Below are 25480 nucleotides of genomic sequence, written 5' to 3'. Positions count from 1 at the left end.
TATATATATATATATTTCGTATTAGAGATGCACACATCACCATCACCAATGGTCTGGATGAGATGTGCCAAGTATATATGTCACCATCGTGGGGCCCGTACCCGCTGGCAAAAGATTTCTAGTCAGTGTGCTTGGGTCCCTCGATGCAAGCGCATCTCACTAGATTTTCTACGAGTGGCCTCTGAAAAATGCTTGGCCGCTTTTGGGCCCATTACAATTTGCAACTACTGGGCGGTGATGATTGAGGGTCATTATTCCCGTAAGCATGAATGCCATTCTACCATGTCAGGTGTTCGAGGTCTGAACCGTAGCCCACAGACGGAGGCCCAAGGACTACAAACAGAGGCCCGACCCACCACCATAGGCACTGACAAGAAGGAACCATTGTATATTAAACTTCCAGAAGAACGTTATACGATGACTCCCTGGCAAAATGAAAATCATGTAGCATCATAAATGTCCATTTGGCTTTTATGGAAAGCTTAGGTAACTAATTTGGACGGTCATAATAAAGGGAAAAAATAAATACATATGGCTCCCTATTCTTTAATAGGGGCCGATTTGGACTGTGAGAATTTACCCACGTACGTGCATGTAGCTAGTAAGAAAACCACGAACAAATGCGTATAGATTGTTTGTAGAAATCCAGATCTAAGTGCCTAGTATGCTGATGCCTTGGCATATACAAGGGGAGACAATGGTTTGGTAATCCAGGTTCACGAATGATTTGTTGATCTAGATATCTAAAAACACAAAGTCGGCACAATCTGAAAAGTGGGTGTCCTTATACCCATGATGACGATGGTGTGATGGTCCACCAGCAGATCATCTGATGATGTCAGTGACCCTTGAACAATCAATCAGATCAACCGTGATTTTAGTATTTTTTTTATGGAATGCTCGATGATTATTGTATGCATCACATCATGAAGATCTAAAATAGTTCTGTAATATTAATAAGATATGCCCAAGATGAAATCATACCTGAATAGTCTGCCATATTTGAAAACACTTAATTATTTGTTTTTGTATCTTTCACACTTTCCACCCTTTTTTTTGTTATGCGAGGGAACCAGTACTATATTTATAAGCGATGAATGTGAGAATTGTTCAATCCATTGCAACTATTTTTTACTTCTAGGTCTCTGCATAATGTTAGACTATGTCCACTGAAATACCCGTAGACATGGTGACAGGGAAGCACTACCACCCTTCATGTATTTAAACAGATCACAACTAACATGGCCCATCTGTATATCCAAATCCAAATAATCCAATAACCAAAACAAATTTGACCAATCTAAGTCATTGATCCGTGGAGGCGCTCAATGAAAAATCTTTTATCATAAACCTTCCCACATCTACATTTCAACTGTACTGATGGTCCCAATGGCATTTTTGTAATATGCTTTACTTTGTTATTTGTTGCTTAGTTTGTTAGAAGTACTTAGGATCTTGAAACCTAACATCCTAGATTAGTTAGCTCTTTTTTAAATGATATTTAGAAGTTGTTGATGCGGAAATTTGGTAGTCTCTTGATAGGCTGTTGTATACCTGCAAAACAAATCACAATGGGAGCCTCACCGTTGCAGGGGACCCTCTGATGCCAAAATTAAAACAGACACTCTGGGTCTAGTTGAATTAAGGTTTTTGTGTGTACCTTTCACCATAGGTGAGGTCCTTATTTATAGTCTAGTGGTGCCAGCTACATATATGGCAATGAATCTTCCGTATAGTCGCGTATCATCCTAGGAACTGTCCTCGAGATCCAAGGTGTTATCCTCGGCGTGATTCTTGACGAAGATCCTGGGGAGATCTTATCTTAACATCTCCAAGTGATTGGCCTCCGAGTGCTCAAGGTTGACGGCTGAGTCTGACCTCAAAGGCGAGGTGGTCGAGGTCCGTGGTTGGTTTCGGATGACCAAGGCTGACCTCAAGGTCAAGCTTATCGAGGCCCTGCGTACTAGGTAGAATCATTGATTGTGGTCAGCATCCACCTTCGATGTCAAGTCGGTACTCATAGTCGTTCGTTGGTCACGAAAGTGGAGTGTTAGTTGGGCCCGACGTTACACCTTGTGGTCGGTCCTCGGGCTGGTCGTGGGACTCGACAGTAGAGGTTGAGCTAATCTCTTCTTCCATGCTTTGTGTTCTCTCTCATGTTGGTTAACTTGGTTAGTCCATTTTCACCCAAAACAAAAGTCTTTCTTCAAGAAAAGAGTTTCAATCTCATGCCTCAGAATTTCTAAAGTTTTCCCTTCCTTTCCTTTCTCTCATTGCAAGCAAAGGCTCCTTTAGTTACTTTTGTTACACCAAAACTTAGAGAGCAACTACTCATGACTGTCTCTATTAGAAGGACATCTTTGGTTTCGAAACCATTGGGCCCAAATATAGAAAAAAGACAACTTAATATTGAAAAATCATTAACATCTAGACAAATGGTGTAAACATGAAATGTATCTAAATTATCCAAAATGATGGTCCAATTCTGTGTTGGGTAACTGCAGAAACACCCAAGGACGAATCAAGTAAAGTACACGTAACAACACAACCAAATCCAAACAAGAATCCGAATTTTAAATGGAAAAACCTTTACAAGAAAAACCATGGAACAAAGTGATGAGTAATGCACTATGAAAACAGAAATTACAAGAGAGAGAGTTTTACTGATTCGAACAAACCTCGAATCTACTTCACAAGCCCTAGTTATGCCCTTGAAATCCCTAGGAACAAATTAGAAAGCCCTCTCTATACCCTAATCCCGATTACACCCAATACATATATACTATCATAACCGAAATAGGAAATAAATTCTACACTTACGCAATTCTGCTCGCATCTTAAATGGAACTTTGATGGCATCAACCACTCATCGAGGATTCGTGGATGGCATTGAACTTCAATGACATCGAGTAGCAATACTAAAACATTCCAGCAACCAACATGAAAATTTCTGAATTTTCTCAATGGGATCGAGGACCTGTCAATGGCATCGACCTCTGATGGATGGCATTGAGTGGTCTATTGATAGCATCAACAGACCCTATTGCTCATAGATTCAAGACACCAACAACATTGTGTATGTTGCACCTAATATATCTCACAAAATGCATCTTCTTTTTCTTCACTGATCTGTGTGCTCCAAGACATCAACTAAAAGCTTGAGTAGACTGGATCAAACCCATGGCTCTTGAGCTTAATTTTTGTGATCATCTGCCAGGGGGGGCCATATATATGTTGAGTGATCCAAAACATATAATAGATGGCCCAAATATCTCCTTCAAGTAACCATTGTAGCTTCTTTTTTTTTTATTTTTAATTTTTTAATTTTTTTAATTTTTTTTGGTTAGCTTGTTAGTACACAACGTGTCAGTACACACACTCCATGTTAGCCACCCCCACTAGGGATCAATACCAAGACCAAGTGTTGAAACGAGGTATCTCCACTCAGTCTACCAGTTGAGCTATGGATCTGGGTGTAGTAACCATTGTAGCTTATCGTGAAGAATTCTTGCGGTGTTTATTGGTGAGTTGTATGTCGTTTGTACAGCGTATGAGGTGTGTTGAGCTCACCTATGGAAGATCTGTGTCATTTATCAATTATCAGGCAGGGTATAGCATGAACATACCATAGACCGGAATCGGATTGCGTACCGAGTTTCTCATTGTGCTCTTATCGTACTGAGTAAACTTTGTTGGGCCCATCGTGAATGCATTTAGTTTATCCACGTCGTCCATCCGTTTTTCTAGATCATTTTAGGGGTTGAGACCAAAATTTAAATATATCAAAAGCTCAAGTGGACCATACCACAGGAAACAGTGGAAGTATTGATTTCCACCATTGAAACATTCCTAAGGCTCTGACAGTGGTGTTTATTTGTCATCCAACCAGTTCATAAGATCATACAGACATGGATGAAGAGAAAAAAACAAATACAAGCTTGATTTAAAACATCCGTGGCCTTCAAGAACTTTTCAACGGTAAATGTTCAAGTCACACTGTTTCATGTGGTGTGTTCCTTTTGAGTTTTTCATATCCTTCATTTTTGGGATGAACCCCTAAAATTATCTGTTAAAATGGATGGACGGAGAGGATGAAATGCACGAATGACAGTAAGCCCCACAGGGTTTACTCAGTACGCAATCCACTTCCACGTAGACCAAAAACAGCGAAGCGGATTGGCTGGTGTACCTCACACCAGCTTAGCTGTCTTGACGTAAGCAAGTTCTGTGGGTCTGATCATGAGGTATGTGTTATATCCAAACCGTTCATCCCTTTGGTGAGCTCGTCTTAAGGCTTGAGACAAAAAAATAAGATAGATCTAACTAGACCACACTACAAAAAGCAATGAGGGATTGAACGTCTACCATTGGAACCCTTTTTGGGGTCACAAAAGTTTTGGATCAGTATTAAATTTGTTTTTCATCTTCATTCAGGTCTTTGTGACCTTATGAACAGATTGGATGGAAAATAAACGTTACGGCGGGCCCTACCAATTGTTTATCTCCACTGCTATTTGTGGTGTGGTCCAGATGATCTTTGGATATGATTCATTTTTTCGATAATGCTCTAAAATAATCTCCAAAAATAGATGAACGGTGTAGATATAATAAATACGTCACCGTGGGGCCATGTAACTTTGATCTCCTTTGAACCGTTCGTACAACTCGGAGCTCGAGGTGCGTCAGTTCTCGTCTTCGCACGACACGTACCTACAGCAGCTACAGTAGATCAAAACTTGCATAATAAAAGTGTGTTGGAAGAACAGTTCTGATTAGACACGCATGTATGGCTCGCTCGGCAGGTGTGCTACTTTGACATCTTATACCTAGTACTCTTAAGTTGCATCCTCTGCAATGAATGGCCCAGTTCTTTACATCTGCACTGTTCTGAAACTTATTCTACATAAAGCTCAGAAGGCACATTTCTTTCAACCGTACACAATTTTAAGGGTGTATCCATTTTTTTCGTAGAAATTAAAAAAATGGATTTTAAGGGCCCGCAGTATTCCCAAATGCCCAGAATATTAAAAGGATTAAACAAATGTTTCATATAACCTCGTGACAACTTTTTTTAAAAAACGCTGGGACAACATTTTTTTAAAGTTGGGATGAAATCACCCCTATCATCCTTTTGTGTTGAGTCCAGCATGTGACAGGTAGGGGAGGAATTTGGATTGGTAAATACTGTGGGCCTGACTATGGTGTTTGTTAGAAATTCATATTGCTCACATGTTTTGTCAAATCATTTTATGGCATGGGCCTAAAAATGAGGTAGATCCAAAGCTCAAGTGGGCCACACAACAAAAAACAATAGAGATTGTATGCCAACATTGAAATATTCATAGGGCTGCATAAGCTTTGGATCAAGCAAATATTTTTATTCTTTTAGTTCATTCTCATGGTAAGGAGTTTTATGACCATTTTGGCCACTTTATGAACAGTTTAGATTGCATATAAACATTAGTGGAGCCTGAAAAAGTTTAAATAGTAGACAATACCTTTCAACTATTTCTAGTTGTGTGGTCCACTTGAGTTTCAAATCTGTCCAATTTTTTGTCTAATGTCTGAAAATTATCTTCCAAAATGAATGGATGGAATGGATTTTCCACAAATATCACGGTGGGCCCATCATAGCTTATGGTGGTATAAACCACATGGAAAAAGCTTTTCCCTCCAAATGACTTGTAGGGTAACCGGACCTATGTAGAGATGGATGATCTTATTGGGCCCACTATGATATATATATTTTATCCACGCCGTCCATTCATTTTAAAATTTCATTTTAGGGAATGAGCCCAAAAATGAGGCATATCAAAGGTTCATATGGACCACACCATATAAAGCAGTGAAATTGAAAACTTACCATTGAAAACCTTTTCGGGGTGATAAATTTTTTTAATGTAACTCATTTTTTGGCTCATGACGTTAAATTAAATTCTAAATCTAATGGACAGATTGGATTCAACACAAATCATGATAGGACCCACGACTCTTATAACATGACAACATCAACCCTTATTACGTTACAATCACGACTTCCTCAACCTCGACTCATATGACATGATAACCACAATCCATATAATATGACAACCACGACCCATATAATATAAAAACCACAACCCATATTACATGAAAATCACGACCCATATAACATGACAACCATGACCCATATAACATGACGACCATGACTCATATAACATGACAACCATGACCCATATAACATGACGACCACGACTCATATAACATAACAACCTCGACCCTTACCACATTACAACCACGACCTATACCCATATAACATGATAACCACAGCCATTAATATAATATGCTAAGCTCGTGGCTGTCAGGTTGATGTAGTTAATAACTTGATTATTTTTAAATAATAGGAGTTGAGGCCCACAAATGGGTGATTCGTTTCGTCCACCTTATCAGCCAACTTGCCGTGGACCCAAAAAGTCCTGACTTGGGCAGTGTCCACTTCTAACAAACATCACAGTAAGCCTGAAAAGTTTTAACAGCGAGTGTCATTGTCATCATTATTTTCTATTGTGTGGCCCACACGAGCTCTAGATCAGGCTGATATTTGGGCCCTAGCCCTAAAATGACATGGCAAAAAGGATAGGCGGCGTGGATTATACACATACATCAATGTGGCCTCCATGAGTTGGGTCTTGCCCACTCCTAAAAAGGCTTCCGTCCACATCATTTTCTCAGCATTAAATACGACTTAACTTCTTATTCACTCAAAAACCATACAATTACGGAACCAAGGACAAAGGTAATTTGGTCTAAAAACCTTCTCAAGACCTCTCGGAAGGCTACCCTCGAAATATTTGGAAGGTCGAATTTGTTTCAAGATTTTAACCATACAACTATGTCAGTATGGTCAAAATCCCAAATAAAAATTGCCAGACTCTAAAAGAGCAGAAAAAATAGAGGAACAATCTATGACTTGAAGTTATGTCCACCTAACCAATAACTTCCAACCTTTTATGTTTGTGTGACATCCAACCCATCCAATAAGTTGGTCTTATCATGAAGATCTAAAAAATTTATTTAAAAAATTGTATTCACTGAGTGCATCACACTTCATTTTTTCTACTTATTAATGGGTAAATTTTGTTTTATATGATGTGGCCCACATAATTATTTTACAGTGATGATTGTTTCAATAGATGATACTCATGATGGGACCAACATATTGGAAGGGTTGGATGTCACATTCACTTCATATGTTGGATGTTATCCGCTGGTTGGACTTGAGATCTAGTCTTTAAACATTCTGCATAATTGTAAATATTAGAAGTTGGAATTTTTAAATATCCAGTTGAGTTTTTGGGTTTTTAAACTTTGATCAGTCTGATTTGTTGCGATTTTCATGAAATTTGGTACAACCAAATACACCTGAACTCTTTTTATATTTCAGGCTCAATAATTTTTTATTTTAATTTTCTAAGTTGCTTTTGCAGTAGTGGCTATGGAATTCTTCTGGGAGGCTACCAAGAATGCATGGGCTCAATACAACTGCTCTAGAAGGCTGGAAGAGAACCTTACTGTTCTGAGAACCGAAATGCGTGGGTTGAGTAGCCGGGAGTGCGACATAAAGAATGAATTGAAGCGGGTGGAGGTAGTGCATGGAAGGAAGCTAAAAGAAGAGGTGAGTTTATGGCTGGAAAATGTGGAAAAAATTACGAGCGAAGCAACAAAGGTAGAAGAGGATTGTAGAGAAGTAAGGAGATATTTCTCGCTTTCGCGTGTAGCATTGGGAAAACTTGTCATAGATAAGATTGAAGAGGTGGTGAAGTTAAAGGAGAAAGGTCAATTTTCAGGAGGGTTACTTGCTGATCTAGTACCTGAAAGTGGAAGTATGCCTATGATGAAACTCGTGGGTAGAACGAGAGATGAAAGAAATTCGGAAGAGATTTGGGAGTCCTTGATGGATCGCGTGGTCAAAACTATTGGTGTCTATGGCATGGCGGGAGTTGGCAAGACGACCATCATGACCCAGATCCACGATAGAATAACGCGCTCCGGAAAATTTGGCCATGCCGTTTGGGTGAAACCGCCTAACGATTCTAATATTGAGAGACTGCAGAATGGTATTGGACAAGCAATAGCATTGGATCTTTCCCATGAAGAGGATGAAATGAGAAGGTCAGTGAAATTGTTGGAGGCTTTGAAGTGGAGGGGGAATAATTTCATTATCATCTTTGATGAAGTGTGCAAACCATTTCCATTAGAAAAGGTAGGGATTCCCAAGGGCGATGCATGCAAAATAATATTGACTACTCGATCAAAAAATGTTTGTCGAGACATGAAGTGCGATAGAAAGATTGAAGTAGAGGTTCTTTCAAGAGAAGAAGCATGGAAATTGTTTAAGGAAAGGCTCGGGGCTAATGTGGTGCTTTCTATGGAAGTAGAACCGATTGCGAAGCTTATCACTGAAGAATGTGGTGGTTTGCCTCTTGGAATCATCACAGTAGCAAATGCAATGAGAGAAAAGAATGACGTTAGAGAATGGAGGAAAGCATTAGAGGAGTTAAAATGCTCAACAATGGAGATGGAAGGCATGGGTGATCAAGTTTTTCGAATTTTGAAATTTAGTTACGATAGAATAAAATCTGAGAGGAGTCGATCTTGTTTCTTGTATTGTGCTTTGTTTGAAGAGGGCTATGGAATCAATGATGAAGGCCTGATAGAACATTGGGTTGCAGAAGGATTGATAGATGATATGGGAGACTGGGAAAAGGAACTCGACAAAGGCCACACAATATTGAAAGAACTGATTGATTTAGGTCTGTTGGTGAGTTTTGATCATAGCTTACTGATGCATGATTTAATCAGAGATTTGGCCATAGGCATTACAAGGAAGACCCCTCGGTTTGTGGTCAAGGTTGGGACCGGAATAAGAGGATCAATTGGTGTAGAAGAATTTACTGAAGATGTTGAGAGAATCTCATTAATCGGAAATGAAATTGAAATGCTTTCGGGAGAACCAAACTGCCCAAAACTCTCCACATTGTTGTTGAAAATGAACTTTCTCTCAGGCAATATTTCTCATGAGTTCTTCAATCGCATGAAGAGCCTCAGAGTTCTAGACCTCTCTATCACTAAGATTGAATATTTACCAGCATCAGTTTCAAACTTGGAGAACCTGCGTGTACTCTTATTAGAAAATTGTAGGATGTTAAGGGAGGTACCGTCCTTAGAAAAGCTCAAACATGTAAAGCTTTTGAACCTCAGTGCTACAGACATCAAAGAATTGCCGCATGGGATGGAATGTTTAGTTAACCTCAAAGAGCTGTGTGTTTCATCTTCTACAACAAATAGGTTGAATGCTGTTGGTTGTAATTCCTTAGTGCTTCCTGGTACTATTGTGAAGTTGGAAATGTCTCAATGCGAGCTGTCAAGCTTACCTTACCTCTCTCCCTTGCAACGGTTACAGAAATGTAGTATCTCGTGGTGTAGCATGAAGTGGTTGTTGCCGATAAGAGATAACAGCACCGTAACGTCTTTACCCTCAATACAGTCTCTGAATCTATACGAGCTTCCAAGTTTTAGGGGTCTGTGTGAGGGAGTCTTGCTGCCTGGCTCATTCGCATGCCTCGGACGCCTGGTCGTCGACGGATGCAATGTATTGGAGAGTCTCATGTCAGTTGCATTGTTTCAGCACCTCCAATGCCTCGAACACATTGAAATTCAAAAATGCAGTGAGATGGAGGAGGTAATACAAGGAGGAGAAGAAGCTATGGTTGAAGAAAGTGATAACAACAACAATAACAATACCATTCTACTCCCGAAGTTGAAGGAGTTGTATTTGCATCGTTTAGGGAAATTGAAAAGCATTTGTAAGCTGGTACTCACCTGCCCTTCCCTTAATAAGATCCATATAGTGGGTTGTCATCGGCTGAAGACGATCCCTCTTTCCTTGGGCCACTCAACATCTGTTGTGGTAGGAGAGATAGAAGGAAGCAGAGAGAGGTGGGATGCATCGGAGTGGGATGATTCCAACACCAAAACACTACTCCTACCTCTCTTTCAAGAAGTAGATGAAGCAGCAGGAGGAGGAGGAGAAACACGGGGAATCAAAAGAAAAGCAGAAGAAGAACTACAACAGGTTGCGAGGATTTCCTAATTAATATGAGAATGGCTTTGTATGTATTTCAATTAACAGCGAGGATCTCCTAATTAATATGAGAATGGCTTTGTATGTATTTCAATTAATAGCGAACATGAGTATGGCTATGTATTTCAATTAACGGCAAGGATCTCCGAACCTCGGACCTTCCCTTGAAACTCCTGATAGAGCACATCACTTGAACTTTGTTGATTTAAAAAAAAAAAAAAATTATATACACACACACACACACTTTCAGGCGGGCCCACACAAATTAACAAGCATTGGTGAGAAATGTGATGTCAGTGAGAATGGCGTTTGTTCTTCTCCCTGTCATTCTTAATGTGCTTTTTTTCCTCTTCCGTTGATTTAGTGATTAGCTTTTGGATGTGATTACGGGAGTTTACCTCCAAGAGGTTCAGTACCTTGGTTTGGGCAATCTTTACATCAAATCCATACCATCCAATCGATTGGCCACCTCTTGAAAAATCATAACTCAAAGATGGGGGAGGTGAAATCCACTCCATCCATGAGATGCATCAGCCCATTTTAGTCCCAAGGCCCAAAATTCGGACGCGGATTTCCTGAGAATGCCTTTCCCAGGAAGTTCCTGCGATGGGAACCCAGGTGGGGCCCACTGATGTTTGTGAAAAATCCTCCCCATCCATCCCTTTTGTGAATTCATTTTAGGACATGTTGCCAAAAATCGAAATATCCAAAGCTCAAGTGAGCCTAAAAAGTGATAATTAAACGTCCACAGTTGAAATATTCGTTAGGCCACAGAAGTTTTGATTCATGCTAATATTTTTGTTTACAATTCATCCTAATAGGAATGACGTTCTTAACGGTATGGATGGCATCTAAACATTACTGTTGAACCTAGGAAGGTTTCAACGGTAGAAATTTCCCTAACCACATTTTCCTTTAGCACGGCTCACTTGAGCTTTGGATACGGTTTTTTGTAAAATGTCCTAAAATGAACTCACAAAACGGATAAACGGGGAGGATTTTTCACAAACATCATGGTGGGCCCCACCTAGGTTCCCAGCGCAGGAACTTCCTGCGGAAGGCTTTCGCAGGAAATCCGCGTCCCAAAATTCAGCCTTATCTGTAATTCAGGTGGACCACATAAGTGGAAATAGTGTGTACATGGATGCCAGCCCTCCAAACTGTTTCCCTTGATGTGGCCCAGATAGACCACGGATAAGCCTAATCATGGTGGGCACAGCGTAACTTTTACTGAGGCAGCTGATGGTTGGACTGGATTTTACATAATGGGCCTTTTAAAAAGTCAATTGCGGATGTCCCTCTCTCAACTGTTCCTTTCGGCGTGGCCCATCTGAAGCAGAAGTCAGCTTGATTTTTGATCCCTGGGCCTAAAAATGGACGATGCAACCGACGGTCGGAGTGGATTGTACATACACATCATGGTACACCCCATAAAAAATTAAGGGTGTGCGTCCCCATAAAAAAATTTCTGATTACGTCCATTCGCTGTATTGGGCTCAAGATAGCATGATGCCAAGCTGCTCGTGAGCGAGCTGCGGGCTTGGTATAGGTTGCACCGAACGCCGTTTCCATGTGATGGCCCGTCTTAGGAAGATCCTGCGACATGAAGCTAGGTGGGGCCACCAAAATGTATGTGAGAAATCCACCCCATCCATCCATTTTTCCGGATCATGTTAGGATATAGGCTATAAATGAGGCAGATCCAAAATCGATTGGGCCGCTTGCAGGAAAATGTGAGGATTGAAGATCCACAGTTGAAATAATCATAGGGCCACGGAAGTTTTGGATCAGGTTAATACTTTTGTGTTTTCAGTTCATCCATGGATAGCATATAAACATCACGGTGGACTCCGAGGGAGGTTTCAACGATAGGGCATTTTCATACTCGATAGGGCATTTTCATACTCACATGACCCGGGTTTGCTTACAAATTATAGGGCAGATGTGAGCCCTACCAAATGATCATCGAACATGACCATGCCTTATCCATGGTTGATCTGACATTGGTGAATTCCCTAAGAGATCAGTCACATCGAATGCATTTATGTTCTAATAGATCCCTCCAATCTAATGGAGGGATGGCTCACCAACAAAGTCAATGGCTTGGATTTAAAGATCTAAATAAATGAATGGTATATGATCTCCACATTTTTTTTCATTAAGAAAACCTTAGGGAGAGATTGAATAAAGGAGAGGCCTATACTTAATAATGTGACAAGAGGGGTATGGGTTTCTTTGGTTGGGGAATTGTTAAACCTATTTTTAGGCAGGGGCTCACCATGTTGTATATTAAAGATCCATCCAGTCCATCAAGATGAAAATCAATAATTAGACGGTAAATGTATAAGATAAGCCTGAATAAAAGTTCACTTGGGCCACACCAATGGGAAAATTTCAAAAAAGATCACAAAAGTGCTAAGTTCACAAGGTATGTTTGAGTATTGTTTTTTCTTTTTTCTTTTTTCTCTACATCTGTATTTGTGACCTTGTCATCAGGTTGGATGGCAAATAAACAGTGCCATGAGCCCATGGTGGGCATTCAATCACCACTATTTCCAGTAATGTGCTCCACTTGAGATTTGGTTCTACCTCATGTTTTATCTCATGCCCTACTATAAGGTGGTAACATGGATAGACAGAATCGATAAGACGCATCTACCGTAGTGGGCTCACATATATTTTTTTAGTAGCATTCAGTACGGACCTGGGTGCTTTGTGCTGCCCTTATGAGTCTTGAAAAGAGAAGGTGCCTTTTGTTGGAACACCCTATCCTGCCATGCGGGTGGGACTTGACAGTGGGACCCACCTCAATGCATCGTATATCTAGGCCGTCTGTACTTTTTGTCTATTCATTTTAGAGAAGGGTCAAATAAAATTTGAAGCTCATTCAAATATCAAGTTGACCGCATGACAAGAAACAGTAGCCATTGACAGTTAAAAACTTTTTGTGAGCTAAATAGGCTTTGCATCATGTTGGTGTTTTCCTTCATTGGTTACCATGTGAATTTATCAACAACGGGTTGGATGGCAAATAAATATTGACAGTAGGAAGCTTTCAATGGTGGCCATTCAATGACCACTTTCGTATGGTGTGGTCCATCTAAGGTTTGTATCTGCTTCTTTTTTGCCAATGGACTAAAATCATCTGCAAAAAAACAAAAACAAAGGATATACAATAAACACGTGCAACACATACATTGAGGTCAACCCACGTTCAACGTCTCACCCACATCACTGGATCCGGATCATAACTAAGACACATCCTTCAATAGTGTTGGAAGTGGCCCAGAGTCCCAACAATATCACTGGATCTTTAAATGCAGTTAAGACACATTCTTAAGATAAGGTGCTGGAACGTTACCTTCTAAATTAATCAGGCAGTATTTTGTAAATAATTTTTTATTTCATTAGAATGCTGATGTCAGCATAAGTGATATGGACCAATTAAATTTCAGGGCAGCCAATTTCTACTCACTGTAAACATATGATCCGCACTCCCAGGGAAAAAGGGCAAACAATGTCTAAATATATAGAGAGATGCTCACACAGAACTAGTTGGACGGTCCAACTAGTTGCCTTATTTAAGGAGAAATTAATGTCAGTAACTGTCGTAGATGAAGGTTATTTCAAAGGGGAAAGGATTTGTTGGCTTGGGTGGGCCCCACCGTGCATTAACGTGAAATCCACTCAACCATTAGGTGCATGAGTGCATCACCCCATGATAAACCCATGGCCTGAAAATTACCTCATCCATAGTTTAAGAGGATCACGCTATTGGAAATAGTATACATAAAAATAACACTCTCCAAACTGTTTCCATTGGTGTGGCCCAATTGAATGTGTATTGGCCTGGTTTTTGGGTCTTGAGCCAATGTCTTGGTGTGGCATCTAATGGTTCGAGTGGATCTCATGCATACATCACGATGGGCCACTTAAAAACTGAAGGGCGGCCTAAGCTAAGCGAATGTTAGTTCCCGTAGAAGCGTCACTTCCCGAGAATAATGGAGTGGATCAGGTTTTACTCGGGTAGCCCCGTATTGAAATTTTCTCTGACTGTGAGGCCCACTTTAACATATTTTCAGAATATCGAATCCATTCATCAGTTTTTACACATACTTTTACTGCATGGTCCTAAAAATGAAGAAGATCCAAATGACAAGTGGTGCACATCATAGCAAACACTGGATATTAAACTCCTACCATTAAAAACTTCCTAGGGCCCACAATAATTTTTACTATCCAACCTGTTGACAAGGTCACACGCAATTGGATAAAGGGAAAACAAAAATATCAGCTTGATCCAAATTTTTTGGCCCCAAGAAGTATTTAATTGTCAATCACCACTTCTTCCTGTGTTGTGGTCAACATGAGAATTGGATCTATGTCCTTTTTCATACCAAAACCTAAACTGAGTTGGAAAAACCGATGCACGGCGTGGATAAAAAACACATGCATCAAGATGGCCCACGGTCAGGGAAAGACCCATGAGAGTGTTGCCCAGGTTACACGTAAGCCTGACTCGGATTGTGTGGATTGCGTAACACAGAACCTTATGAGTACGGTGTTGACGTCGTAAAGTTATGTCATCTATATGTTATATCTACACCGTCCATACGTTTTTACAGATGAGTTCTGGGGCCTAATCCAAAAAATGGGCAGCTCCAAAGATCAAGTGGACCACACCAAATAAAGCTTGGTGACAGTGACGCGCAGTATTAAAACCTTCCAAGAGTGCTCTTCACTCATATGGAAAAAACAAATATCAGCTTGATTAAAAACTTTTGTTGCGCCCAAAATATTTCCAGTGGTAGGCATTCAATCATATTGGCTGGATAGATATAATACATACATCATCATGGAATCAGAACACTTTGCCACATTAACACGAACTTCCCTGCATCCTGAGACTTTCAGAAATTTATAACTGTGACCCTACCTTCTATCCATTGGATATTCATGAGGCAAAAACAAACTTAACATACGAACTTAGACCTGTTCGTGTGGACGGCAAATTTAAGGATGAAAATACCCTGCTTTTAAAGGGGGCAGGTAGTGGCCATCTATGGCTACGGATTATAACCGTAACCATAAGTGTAGCCATTGTTTCCCACTGACATAGGATCGCCAAACCGATGATAGTGCCGTAAAACTAAATGCAAAAGGGTGGTTCCAATGCAGGCAAAGTCATGGCAGATACAAGCTATTTAGATTATATTTGGTTTGAATAGCCTATTTTAATCATATGTTCATGGGCTAATTATTTGTTATTCGTGCTGATCAAATACCTAAAATAAAAAAGTAAATGTGGCACAATTGTAGAATGTAAAAAGGTAGGTCACCCAATTTAATATTAGAGAAATGTTATTTTAACTCTTACCTAATAAATCATGTATATGCTGGCTAATAAATCATGTAGAATTTAAGGTGGGTCTTTACTCATATGGCTTGCTGGTAGACTCACAAGAGTTAGGGTTCTACATGAACTGAGTTAGCCCAGTTAGCTCGCTCGACTCAAAAAAGCACGATTCGACTCGGTTCAAAATTGAGTTTGAGTTGAGTCAAGCTAATTTTTTGAGCTCGAAAAAATTTCTGACCGAGTTCGAGCTCGCCCAAGCTCGACTTAACTCGGATCGAACCCCAACTTGAATCGAACTAGCTCAGTAACTCGATTACTTTGATATTGATGTTGCTCACCAAATGTTTGATAAAATGACTCAACGAAGTGTCAGCTGGTAGCAAGGAAGGTCTGTATATGAAACAAATACTATTTTTTTTTTTTTTTTGATGTTGCCTACAAGGTGTTAGATGAAATACTTATAAATAGCTGCTGCTGTTTCACATACAGTAAGGAGTTGAAAGTACACTCCATGTGTTTGTGAAAATGCTACACATGCTCGAACTTGGCTCGAACTGGCCTGAGCTGCTAACTGAACCCAGCCGAGCTAGCCAATCAAGACCAAGCCAAGCTGAGTTCAAGTTGGGGTCAGCTAGTGGCCGAGCCAAGTCGACGAGCCAAGCCTGACTTGGTTCGACTCATGTACACCCCTAACAACCGTTCCAATAGACTACTGCATGGGAAAACAATGGTGATTGAACGGCCACCATTAAAAACTTCCTACGGCCTACTATGATGCTTACTTTCCATCTAACATGTTGATTAGATCATATTTTCATGGATGAAGGGAAAACATAAATATCAGCTTCATCTAAAACTTTAATGGCCCCATAAAATTTAAGTTTTTAACAGTGGACGTTCAATCACCACGGTCTAATTTTGGGGCTCATTCCCTACGGATTTGTATCCGCCTAATTTTGGGGCTCATTCCCTACATGAGCTCCTAAAATGGACCCAAATCCTTTTGTTCTTGGGCCCTGTACCCTAAAATGAGGTGAATAGATATTGAAGTGAGGTGATAGAGTACAAAAATCGTGGTGGCCCATATGGTTTATAATTACACGAAAGTCAGGGCAGTGTCTGTCCCATCATGAACATTCAACCGGGATCAAGACGTGTACATCCAGTCATCAGGTGAGAGAGAGAGAGAGACAATGGATGGTCACGTACAAATTTTCAAATTCACATTGTGGCCCACACCATATGATTTATCATACTGATTTTCAGAAGTTGCGTTTTCACGGTGGTTTCTGTTTGACTAAGGTGGACACATTAGATGCCATACACACGCATATTAGTGGGCCCCACAGGCAACAACTGTACGATTGTTTGGAGTAAAAACACTTCAGTGGTCAGAAACATGCCATGTTCGCTTGATTGACAAACTAATTCAGCTATGAGGATTCTCGACCTGAGGATGTGGACAGTATCCTCTGGTTTTCAGTTTGCACAAGTGGGCCTGTGGTTCTGTGATCTAGACCGTTGGTCTCATGTCCAAACCCCTGGCAGGAAGATATGGAGGAATTATATGATAGTTGGTCTGCATCATTTGAATAGTATTCACAGTTTTTCATTATGAAAAGTGAGACGCATGGATTGATCATCTAGACCATTGGTCTATTGTGTCCCACTAGGATGGCCAACGACTCAAAATTTCCGCAATAGATCAATCTCAAACTTTCTATGTATGGCCTGAAAAAGGTCCTAATGTTGGTCCCTGCTTGCTAGAATTCTCCAGTGTGTTACATTTTCTAGGCATTCTCCATCTATGGAACTCAACACACGGATGGTTTGGATTACCCAACCATGTACTCCACTCGTTAGAATTGAAAACTCTGGTAAACTGTGCGGGTTAGGTATAATATAGTTTCTCACCAATGTAGGCTTTCTATGACTATCCATTAGTGGGCCTCGGATTGTTGCTTAGAACGTCACATGTAGAAGTCGTTCGCTGCTCTGTTTGTTTTGAAGTATGCGACACTACAAGAAAAGAAAATAGGCCTTTAGCCACAATTTTTGAATAATTTTTGTTCTCTTGGGCGCTTCCGAATCATATTTTCTGCAATTTATATTTCCTGGTAACAGTGCCTGTTTGTGGTGCGATTTCGTTTGGGAAAAACAAGAGAGATTGGAAGGAGAGAAGCTGTTAGCCCTAATCGAGAAAGCTACCAATTCTACATCCCAAGAAGTGGACCCTCACCTTCTCAAAGCCGTCAAATCCACCGTCCGATCTTCCGATGACAACATTCGCATCGCCATCGATTCCCTCATTCAGAAAATGAAGAAAGACCCCTCCCAGGTATTCTTTCTTTTATTATTATTAGCTTTCTACCCTCAAAATTCATTTATAAAAGAAAAAAAAAAAGAAAAAGAAGAAAGAATAGAGAGAGGGGAAAATAGTTTGGGAATTTTGGAAATCTAATGTTGGTAGAATTTCCGAAAATTGCAAAAATGGGGTTTTTTAAGTGGTGTTTGGAAATTCTCATTTCTTGATTTTTGGAAATTATACTAATTGTAGAAATCCCGAATATCACGAATTGTTTTTCTCGCAGTCTGTGCCAAACACGTCCTAAGCTATTCACTGTTTTTGTTGTGGATGCGATACAAATGGTTCACGCACTTTTGGCGACTAGAATAGTGATGGTGGGTCCCACCATGGGTTTGTGGAGTGCGTGTATTGTACCTGGAGAGAAGATCACCTTGATCGGTTGATGGGCCACCTAAGTGTTTGTCGTCATTTTGCCAAGGTAAATTTAAGGTTGCCCACCTTCTGATCAGTTGATCTGCAGGCGATGTGTATTCTATTAGATCATGAAGATATTAGTTTACACTTAATCCAGTTCATGCCGCTAGAGCCGGACAGTCCTTACATCCTTTTATCAGATAATTTTAATACTTAAACCCAAAAATTAAGTATATCCAAAGCACAAGTGGGCCACACCACAAGAAACAGTGTGAATTGAATGGCAACCGTTGAAAATTTTCTTAGAGTCCACAAGTTTTGGATCAATATAATATTTGTGTTTTCCTTTCATTCATATCTATGTGATCTTATGAACAGGTGGGATGACAAATAAACATCACTGTAGACCCTACAAATTAAGGTTTCAATGGTGGAAATTATTATTACTAATGTTTCTTGTTCTATGGTCCACTTGAGCATGGGAAATGATTCAATTTTGGTCTCAACCATTAAAATGCGCTTAAAAAACGGATGGACAGCATGGATAGACCACGTCAATTTATAGTGGGCTCAACAGAGTTTACTTAGTACACAATCCAATTTCCTCATTGCGGTGGGAATTGGACCACACCAAGTTAGCGTGTGGGATGGTTCGCAGGAGACCATTACTCTCTCTCTCTCTCTCTCTCTCTCTCTCTCTCTCTCTCTCTCTCTCTCTCTCTCTCTCTCTCTCTCTATATATATATATATATATATATAAAGATACGGTGCCTTATAAATAATCCATCATATTAACATGAACACATTTGTGCAAAATGGAATAAAGATTAATGGATAAACATCGATGGATCACATGGTGTGGGGTCCACCTCCATGATTATTATAATTTTTTTTTATCAGAATATCAAAATCTTCAAGTGGTTACTCCAGGACGGATTGAACCCATCAGGTACCTGCTTTTCCATGTGATCATCACATCAATTCTAGACCATCCGTTGCTTAAATTAATGGGCTTCTCTATCAGAAAGATCTCATTAAATTGGCCCAACTTGCTTTTTGTATCAATCTATGAATCTGCCCAGGAAAGGTAAGACTTAGTGAGCGCAACTCGGCTGTGACCGCAGGTGAGACCCCGAACTCACCCAAGACGGTGCCGTCCTTACCGTGGGTTCACCAAGTCGATGAGCCAACCTGACGAGTCAGTACCGAGTCACTCTGGCAGGAAGTATGTTAGCTCGAAATCCCAAAGAGTCAAGTTGAGTCAGCTGAGTTTCGAGTAAGAGTTACCAAGTTCCACAACTCATGTATTCAACTGTTAAGGTGACCATATAAACAAGATGCAAAAAGTCTGAGTTAATGGACCCATGGACCCAGATGAGATTAAACACTATCGGTTTGTTTAAATCACAAAGACAGCTGAAACTACCGCAATCAACCGTTTTATAGGGATTGACCGAGTGAATAGCTAAATACTAGTATTAAGTTGTAAAAATTGTTAAGAAAGCTTAATAGCATTTAATTTAGTAAAGGTGAGAGATCAAAGTAGCATCATACAAGGTACACTTGATATACATGAATTCGAAGAAGTTCAATTAGATGAGGATTTTCCTTCTTCTTTTCTTTTTCTTTTTTTTCCTTTTTTTGTATATAAATGATGAAATGGACTCCTGTGCATGAGGGAGAGCACCAAGACTTGCATATATTGATGAACGGGTGCATGACGGACTTTCCATGTGACATGACCCGCAACGAGCCTAACACTAGATATACACAGGCCTTCTGTGTACATGTTTGTTGGGTGGTCCAGACGGTTTGCATCAGCGGTCCGAAGGTGGAGTTGATAGGTACTGGCGCAACTCATCAGGCATCCCTCTTCTCATCTTGAGCATCTTTAGTGCTGCTGTTGTCAGGGGTATTGCCAGTATGTCGAAGTCTTTTGGGGCCTGTGCTATCAAGGGTAATCATGTATAGTTCAAAAACCTGAAAACTTGACTCGATTTAATGTCCAGCAGGGTCCGATTGACCCGAAAACTCTACTTCAATCATCTTGATGTTTAATGATTAGACTAAGAAGTGTTTAGAATAACAACAGATGTTTATGATAGTATGATTATAAAATAGAGGATTAATCTGATCAAAGGCAATGCATGGCAAGGTGGTAATTGCGTGTCCAGCTAAGCTGTGAGGTCAGGTGTTTGAATCCTTTCTCTAGCTTTGAATATATATATTTTTTGTTGGGTGTTTGTTTAAATGACATTTAACTCAACGAGTGACTTGGTTTGGATCTTGCCGCGTCCTGTCAAGTCAACCAAGTTGACAAGATGATTCAGTGAGTCTTGGCGAGTCAGAAGCTAATACAAGAAAAGATGGCTTTAGCCTCGGTTCAAAATTGTGGCTAAAAAGGTTAAAAACTGAAGCTAAAGCCTTTAGCCTTGGTTTTGCTTCAGTTATCCAAACCGAGGTTGAAACCCCCGTAGCTAAAGGCTTTAGCCTCAGTTTTAGCAACCGAGGCTAAAATGACTTTTACAGCCTCGGTTCTTCAAGTGAAGCTAAAAGAACCTTTTTAGCTTCAATTTTCTCAAAATGAGGCTAAATTAAAATTTTAGCCTCCATTGTTTCCAACTGAGACTAAATCCAAATTTAGCCTCAATTGCCTCCGACCGAAGCTAAAACTATTTTTAACCTTGGTTCTCAAGAACCGGGGCTAAAGCCTTTAGCCATGAGAGTAGCAGTCTCAGTTTGGATAACTGAGGCTAAAGATGGATTTAGCTTCTGTTGGCATCAACTAAGCCTTTTTCATTGTTGATTACCCTTGAATCAGTCACCAGAGAACATGTTAGCTTCAAAGAAATCTGAAAAAGAAAAGTAATAGGAATCCATTGCAAACAGATCAAACAGCACAAAATACTGAGAGTAGCACTCCACATAACCAGTCTTGCAAAACCGAAGTTTAAGCAAATGGCATTTTAGCATGTTCTGCCTAGTGCCAACCCTGTGGAATATTCAGAATAACATCTGTTGCATTTTTCACCAATGCCTGGCCAAAATATTCAGTAGTAATCATCAACAGCAGTAACTGAGCATTGTAGCTTTGGACAAGAGTAACATGCTCTCCCTCCTTCAACAAACCTCGGCTCTGGTGCATGAAAATTTTATAGAATTAACTATTAAAGGGGAAAACAAGGAGAAATAAAAACAATCAAGATCCATGAGTGCAAGCCTTCGATAATTCCATACCAGCAGGAGATTCAGAGCTCAAGAGAACGTCTCTTCTGCATCATTGGAGAACTACATATATATGGGCAACACCCCATGATAAAGTGCCAGCCTCTGCTTAACCCTTTCTCTGCCAGCACGAAACTCTAATTCTATCATCACAAAAATTATACAACAACAACAAAAGGCTCCAATCTCTAACTTGCACATCAGCAAGCCAATAATTGAGGAAAAGTCCTTGTTGTCAAATGTTGGCTATTTGTCATCCTGAAACTTTTTATATAAGACCAAAAGTTTTTTTGTATAAGACCAAAAACTGCATAGAAAGCTAATTTAGCATGATATACCGTTGCCGGTGGGAATTGCATATGCGTAGAACATCCAATTCTTTCTTGCAAAATGTGGATTCCACCATGAAAAACAGGTGTATCCACACATCAATTGGGCAACAGCTGTATGTTGGGTCAGATCATTGGTTGTCGCCCTCCTCGCTGAGTCGACCTGTTCAATTTTCAGGCCAAGTGCTCATCCTGATTGGGCCCACCTTTTTGCACTACCTGGACATCCTACACACATGACACATTGAGGGGAAAGAAAAGTACAACGTACTATGAGTTGAATGTGATGAGATTCATGTGATCATTACTCTTTAGAAAGACACGCACATCCACATGCATCAATACAGATATGCATGCTTTAGAAGAGAGTGTTTCTTGGGTAGATGAGAAAGACCTGCACGCCTACTTGTTGGTTTTGTATAAAAGCTTGGCATAAGATAGTTGATAGCTTGAGGGCATAGTTTCTGAATACAAGAGTACTGGAATCTCTCAAGTTCTTTGATGCGAACTCCAAGCTTGCAGTCTTTCTTTGCTTCCTCCACATATCTCCATCTGCATTAAAAATCTCATATCCACGTAACACTTCCATGTACGAATGATACACCTCAGCCTGCATCATCAAACACTCATCTCCCAAAACAAATCTCGGAACATGGGTTGTTACTGCTCTTAAGAATAATTGTTAGGATCCTCCAATTTGGCAAATTTTTGGTGCATCTCCCATCTACAGGGAGTCCATCATATCAACAGATTGGACTGTAGAGAAAAATAGTGGCACGCTTTTAATAAAGTAACAAGTAGAGAAAAATGAATCTTACTTCTAGCATAAGATGTTTATCCTCGGCTTGCATTAAAATAATGTATGTGAAGTCTGATTTTGGCTCAATTAGTAAATAGGTTAGATTCTGGCTGACCTTGACATGGCCCAAACCTGGCCCATAACCACCCCTAAATGATTATCCAGTCAATTTACTTTCATTCAACATAAATATAGCAATAAGCCTGCTGGAAAAGAATTTTGAACACAATTCAAAAGCATTTAAGAAGTATGCAACAACAATACCTAAAACTATTCTTACCATAGGAACTACAATATCTTCCTTCCGAGTACTCCTAAAAAATGTGCTGGATAGCATTCCAATACTCTGTGTAAGTCTAAAGACAAGGGTACAAGAAATATTCAGGTACTTTCAATGGTAAAACAAAGCAAAACATAACAAAGAAAATGCAATCAATAACAAGACATAGATTAAAGTACAAGACCAATAACCATCTGGTTTTGTTAAAAAATATAAGCACTTCTCTAATCAATGCTAAAGATCTACATTTTTCAGTAACTGAGTTACTATTCACATAAAAAAAAAAATAGTCTAGAGATGGCCAAAATGAAAAAAAAAAAAGAAGAAGAAGAAGAAGAAGAAGAAGATATCCAGAATTTTGAAATTGATTCCATGCGTGCACACATTTATGCTCCAGATGCCAAACTGTATCAAAATGTGACTAACCATTGCCTTGATAACCAAGTTGCATCAAAATGTGATCAACCAAAAAAGGAAGCTAATAATTAGAAAAGCTTGATTTTTTTAACTCAAATTATCAAGATTCAAGAGTCACATTTCATTGGTCATGGTTTTCAAAGGTATTGAATATAGTTTTTTTTTTTTTTTTTTCATTTTCTTTTGTGGGCTTTCATACATTTTCTTTTCTCATGAAAGGGACGACTTTTTTTTTTCCTCTTTCAAGCAAAAGACAATGCTTAGCCTAAAGATCATTCTTTCTTGAACTTTTCTCAAACCTCAGGACCCTTTGGTGACAATTCACAAAATGCAATATAAATGTCGTATCTGAATAGGCAAGGATTCTACTCAAAGCCAACACTGATCTTGCCATTCCTTCATCCTACAGCCACTTATACATTAAAGACCTTATTTTGACCCTCTCGATTGTATATGACATACATAACGAAAATGCTATTAACGATTTTAATGGGTAACTGACACAGTTTACTAGAAAATCAATCTTCTTCTCAATCAAATCTTCTTCACAAAATGCAATAAAAAAATCATAGCCTTTTGGAGGGTATTGGGGAAAACAATCAAGTCCCACATCATGTGGATGATTCATGGAAACATCGGGTTGCCCATGCTCCTTCCTATGGCCAACCTAAACAGGAATTAAAAAGAAAAAGAAAAAAAAAAGAAGTTAAATAGAATATAAAGCATGCACCTGCCCGACAGAACCCACTTGCAAAGGCTGAGAAATATCCCTGATTTCACAATTGGCCATAGTACCCTGCATTTCAACGAGTGACTCTCCCATCTCACAAACTAGTATAATTCATGACAATAGAATGAAGAGAAGTATATGAATTAAATGGACATGAAGTTTTAAGAAAGAAAAGGTTGAATTACAGGAACAAATGGAAAAGAAAGTTTTAAGAAAGAAAGGGTTGAACCCACTCCATAATGATGTTTTTTTTAAAAAAAAATCTTAAGTTGCCAATGAAGCATAATGTATAAAGATGGCAAGTGTTGTTGGGTAGGATATTAGCAAGTGCCTAATTAAAATAGCAAATAGAATGAAAACAAGCACATGAACCTATACAGGACATCGAAAGTTACACAGAGCGAGCATGACCTAGATGGCTGAAATCGTAGGGGCTGATGCCATAGACATACATACCTACTTTTCCAGGGATTTTAGGCTTGAAAAGCTCCATCTGTCTGGTCAAAAGTTGAAGATCTGGAAATTCCTCATCCCAAGCCCTCTCTTAAACCCAAATCCTTGCCCTAGTCTATTTGTCAGAATGCATGTGAAGAGATAAGGACAAAAAAAGATATTGAGAATTAAAAAACTAATTACTCCATTTCCTCCATCAAACTAATCTTACCTTTCCAAAAAGAAAAAATAGAAATAAAAATAGAATTCCCTAATTTCCTCCATTTTTCACTGAAGTGTTAATTTTTGGTCCATTTCAAAACATCCCAATATGCTCGAATAGAAACCGTGGCACCGATCAAGCATTTTCATCTCAACTAACAGATACGCTACACTCCTAGGATTCATGCAAGAAATAAAAAGACTCAAAGTTCGTCTTATACCTGGGAACTGTTTTTTTTTGTTTCTTGATGAAATTGAGGGCTAGGATCAGTACTCAAGAGACCACCCAAACCGATTCAAATAACATGCATTCTAAGTTTAAAAGTAGAAATTAAAAAAATAATAAATAATAATAAAATTTTAAAAAAATTAGAGAATGTCATTTGGAAGCCGTGAATACATCATAATTAAGTTCATTTGCATAAAAGTGGAACTGATCTACTAATTTATCTTTCTTTCAAAATCAGCAAAAGATCAGATATCTATAACAGATTTCATCACACAATATTTCAACAAAAAATGAAAGAAAAAAAGGAAAATGAAACAACAAACTGCTACTGCAATTTTCTAATCCGAAACAAGCAAAGATAGCAACTAATTTGCAACACTTTTTAGCGCTGAAAATTAAATTAAGAAAAAAAAAACAAACAGCAAGACGGTGAAATAACTAGCTAAAATCACATCCAAGCATCAAATCAAGCAAAAAAACAGAATGATGAGAAATCATTTTTCCTTGATCGTTGCTATAATAAGATTACAACATGTCTATCCCATACACACTAGGAGAATCAACAAGAACGAATCGACAATCACATCCGAAAAGGGGGGAAATACCTAATGAGCAT

At 39.3% G+C, this 25480-nt stretch overlaps 1 protein-coding gene and 1 long non-coding RNA gene across 2 annotated transcripts in view; one reads left to right on the top strand and one right to left on the bottom strand.

Annotated features, from left to right (window-relative positions):
- LOC131249270 (disease resistance protein SUMM2-like) overlaps positions 1 to 10241 on the top strand; it is a 38395-nt gene extending 28154 nt beyond the window's left edge. Inside the window, exon 3 of the mRNA XM_058249921.1 lies at positions 7467 to 10241. Coding sequence (XP_058105904.1) covers positions 7475 to 10132 — 2658 coding nt within the window. The 5' untranslated portion in view covers positions 7467 to 7474 and the 3' untranslated portion in view covers positions 10133 to 10241. The remainder of the gene's footprint in view (positions 1 to 7466) is intronic.
- Positions 10242 to 22356: 12115 nt separating this feature from the next.
- Positions 22357 to 24471, bottom strand: LOC131249275 (uncharacterized). The gene is made up of 3 exons (XR_009172780.1): positions 24438 to 24471; positions 23982 to 24047; positions 22357 to 22910 (listed from the first exon to the last, which is right to left on the bottom strand). It is a non-coding gene; the product is annotated as an uncharacterized LOC131249275 (long non-coding RNA).
- Positions 24472 to 25480: the final 1009 nt, after the last annotated feature.

This window comes from Magnolia sinica, chromosome 6, assembly GCF_029962835.1.
Source record: "Magnolia sinica isolate HGM2019 chromosome 6, MsV1, whole genome shotgun sequence".
In the NCBI taxonomy this organism is placed as follows: domain Eukaryota; kingdom Viridiplantae; phylum Streptophyta; class Magnoliopsida; order Magnoliales; family Magnoliaceae; genus Magnolia; species Magnolia sinica.
The sequence above is the reverse complement of the archived record's forward strand: the minus strand, read 5'-3'. Positions and strand labels throughout refer to the sequence as shown.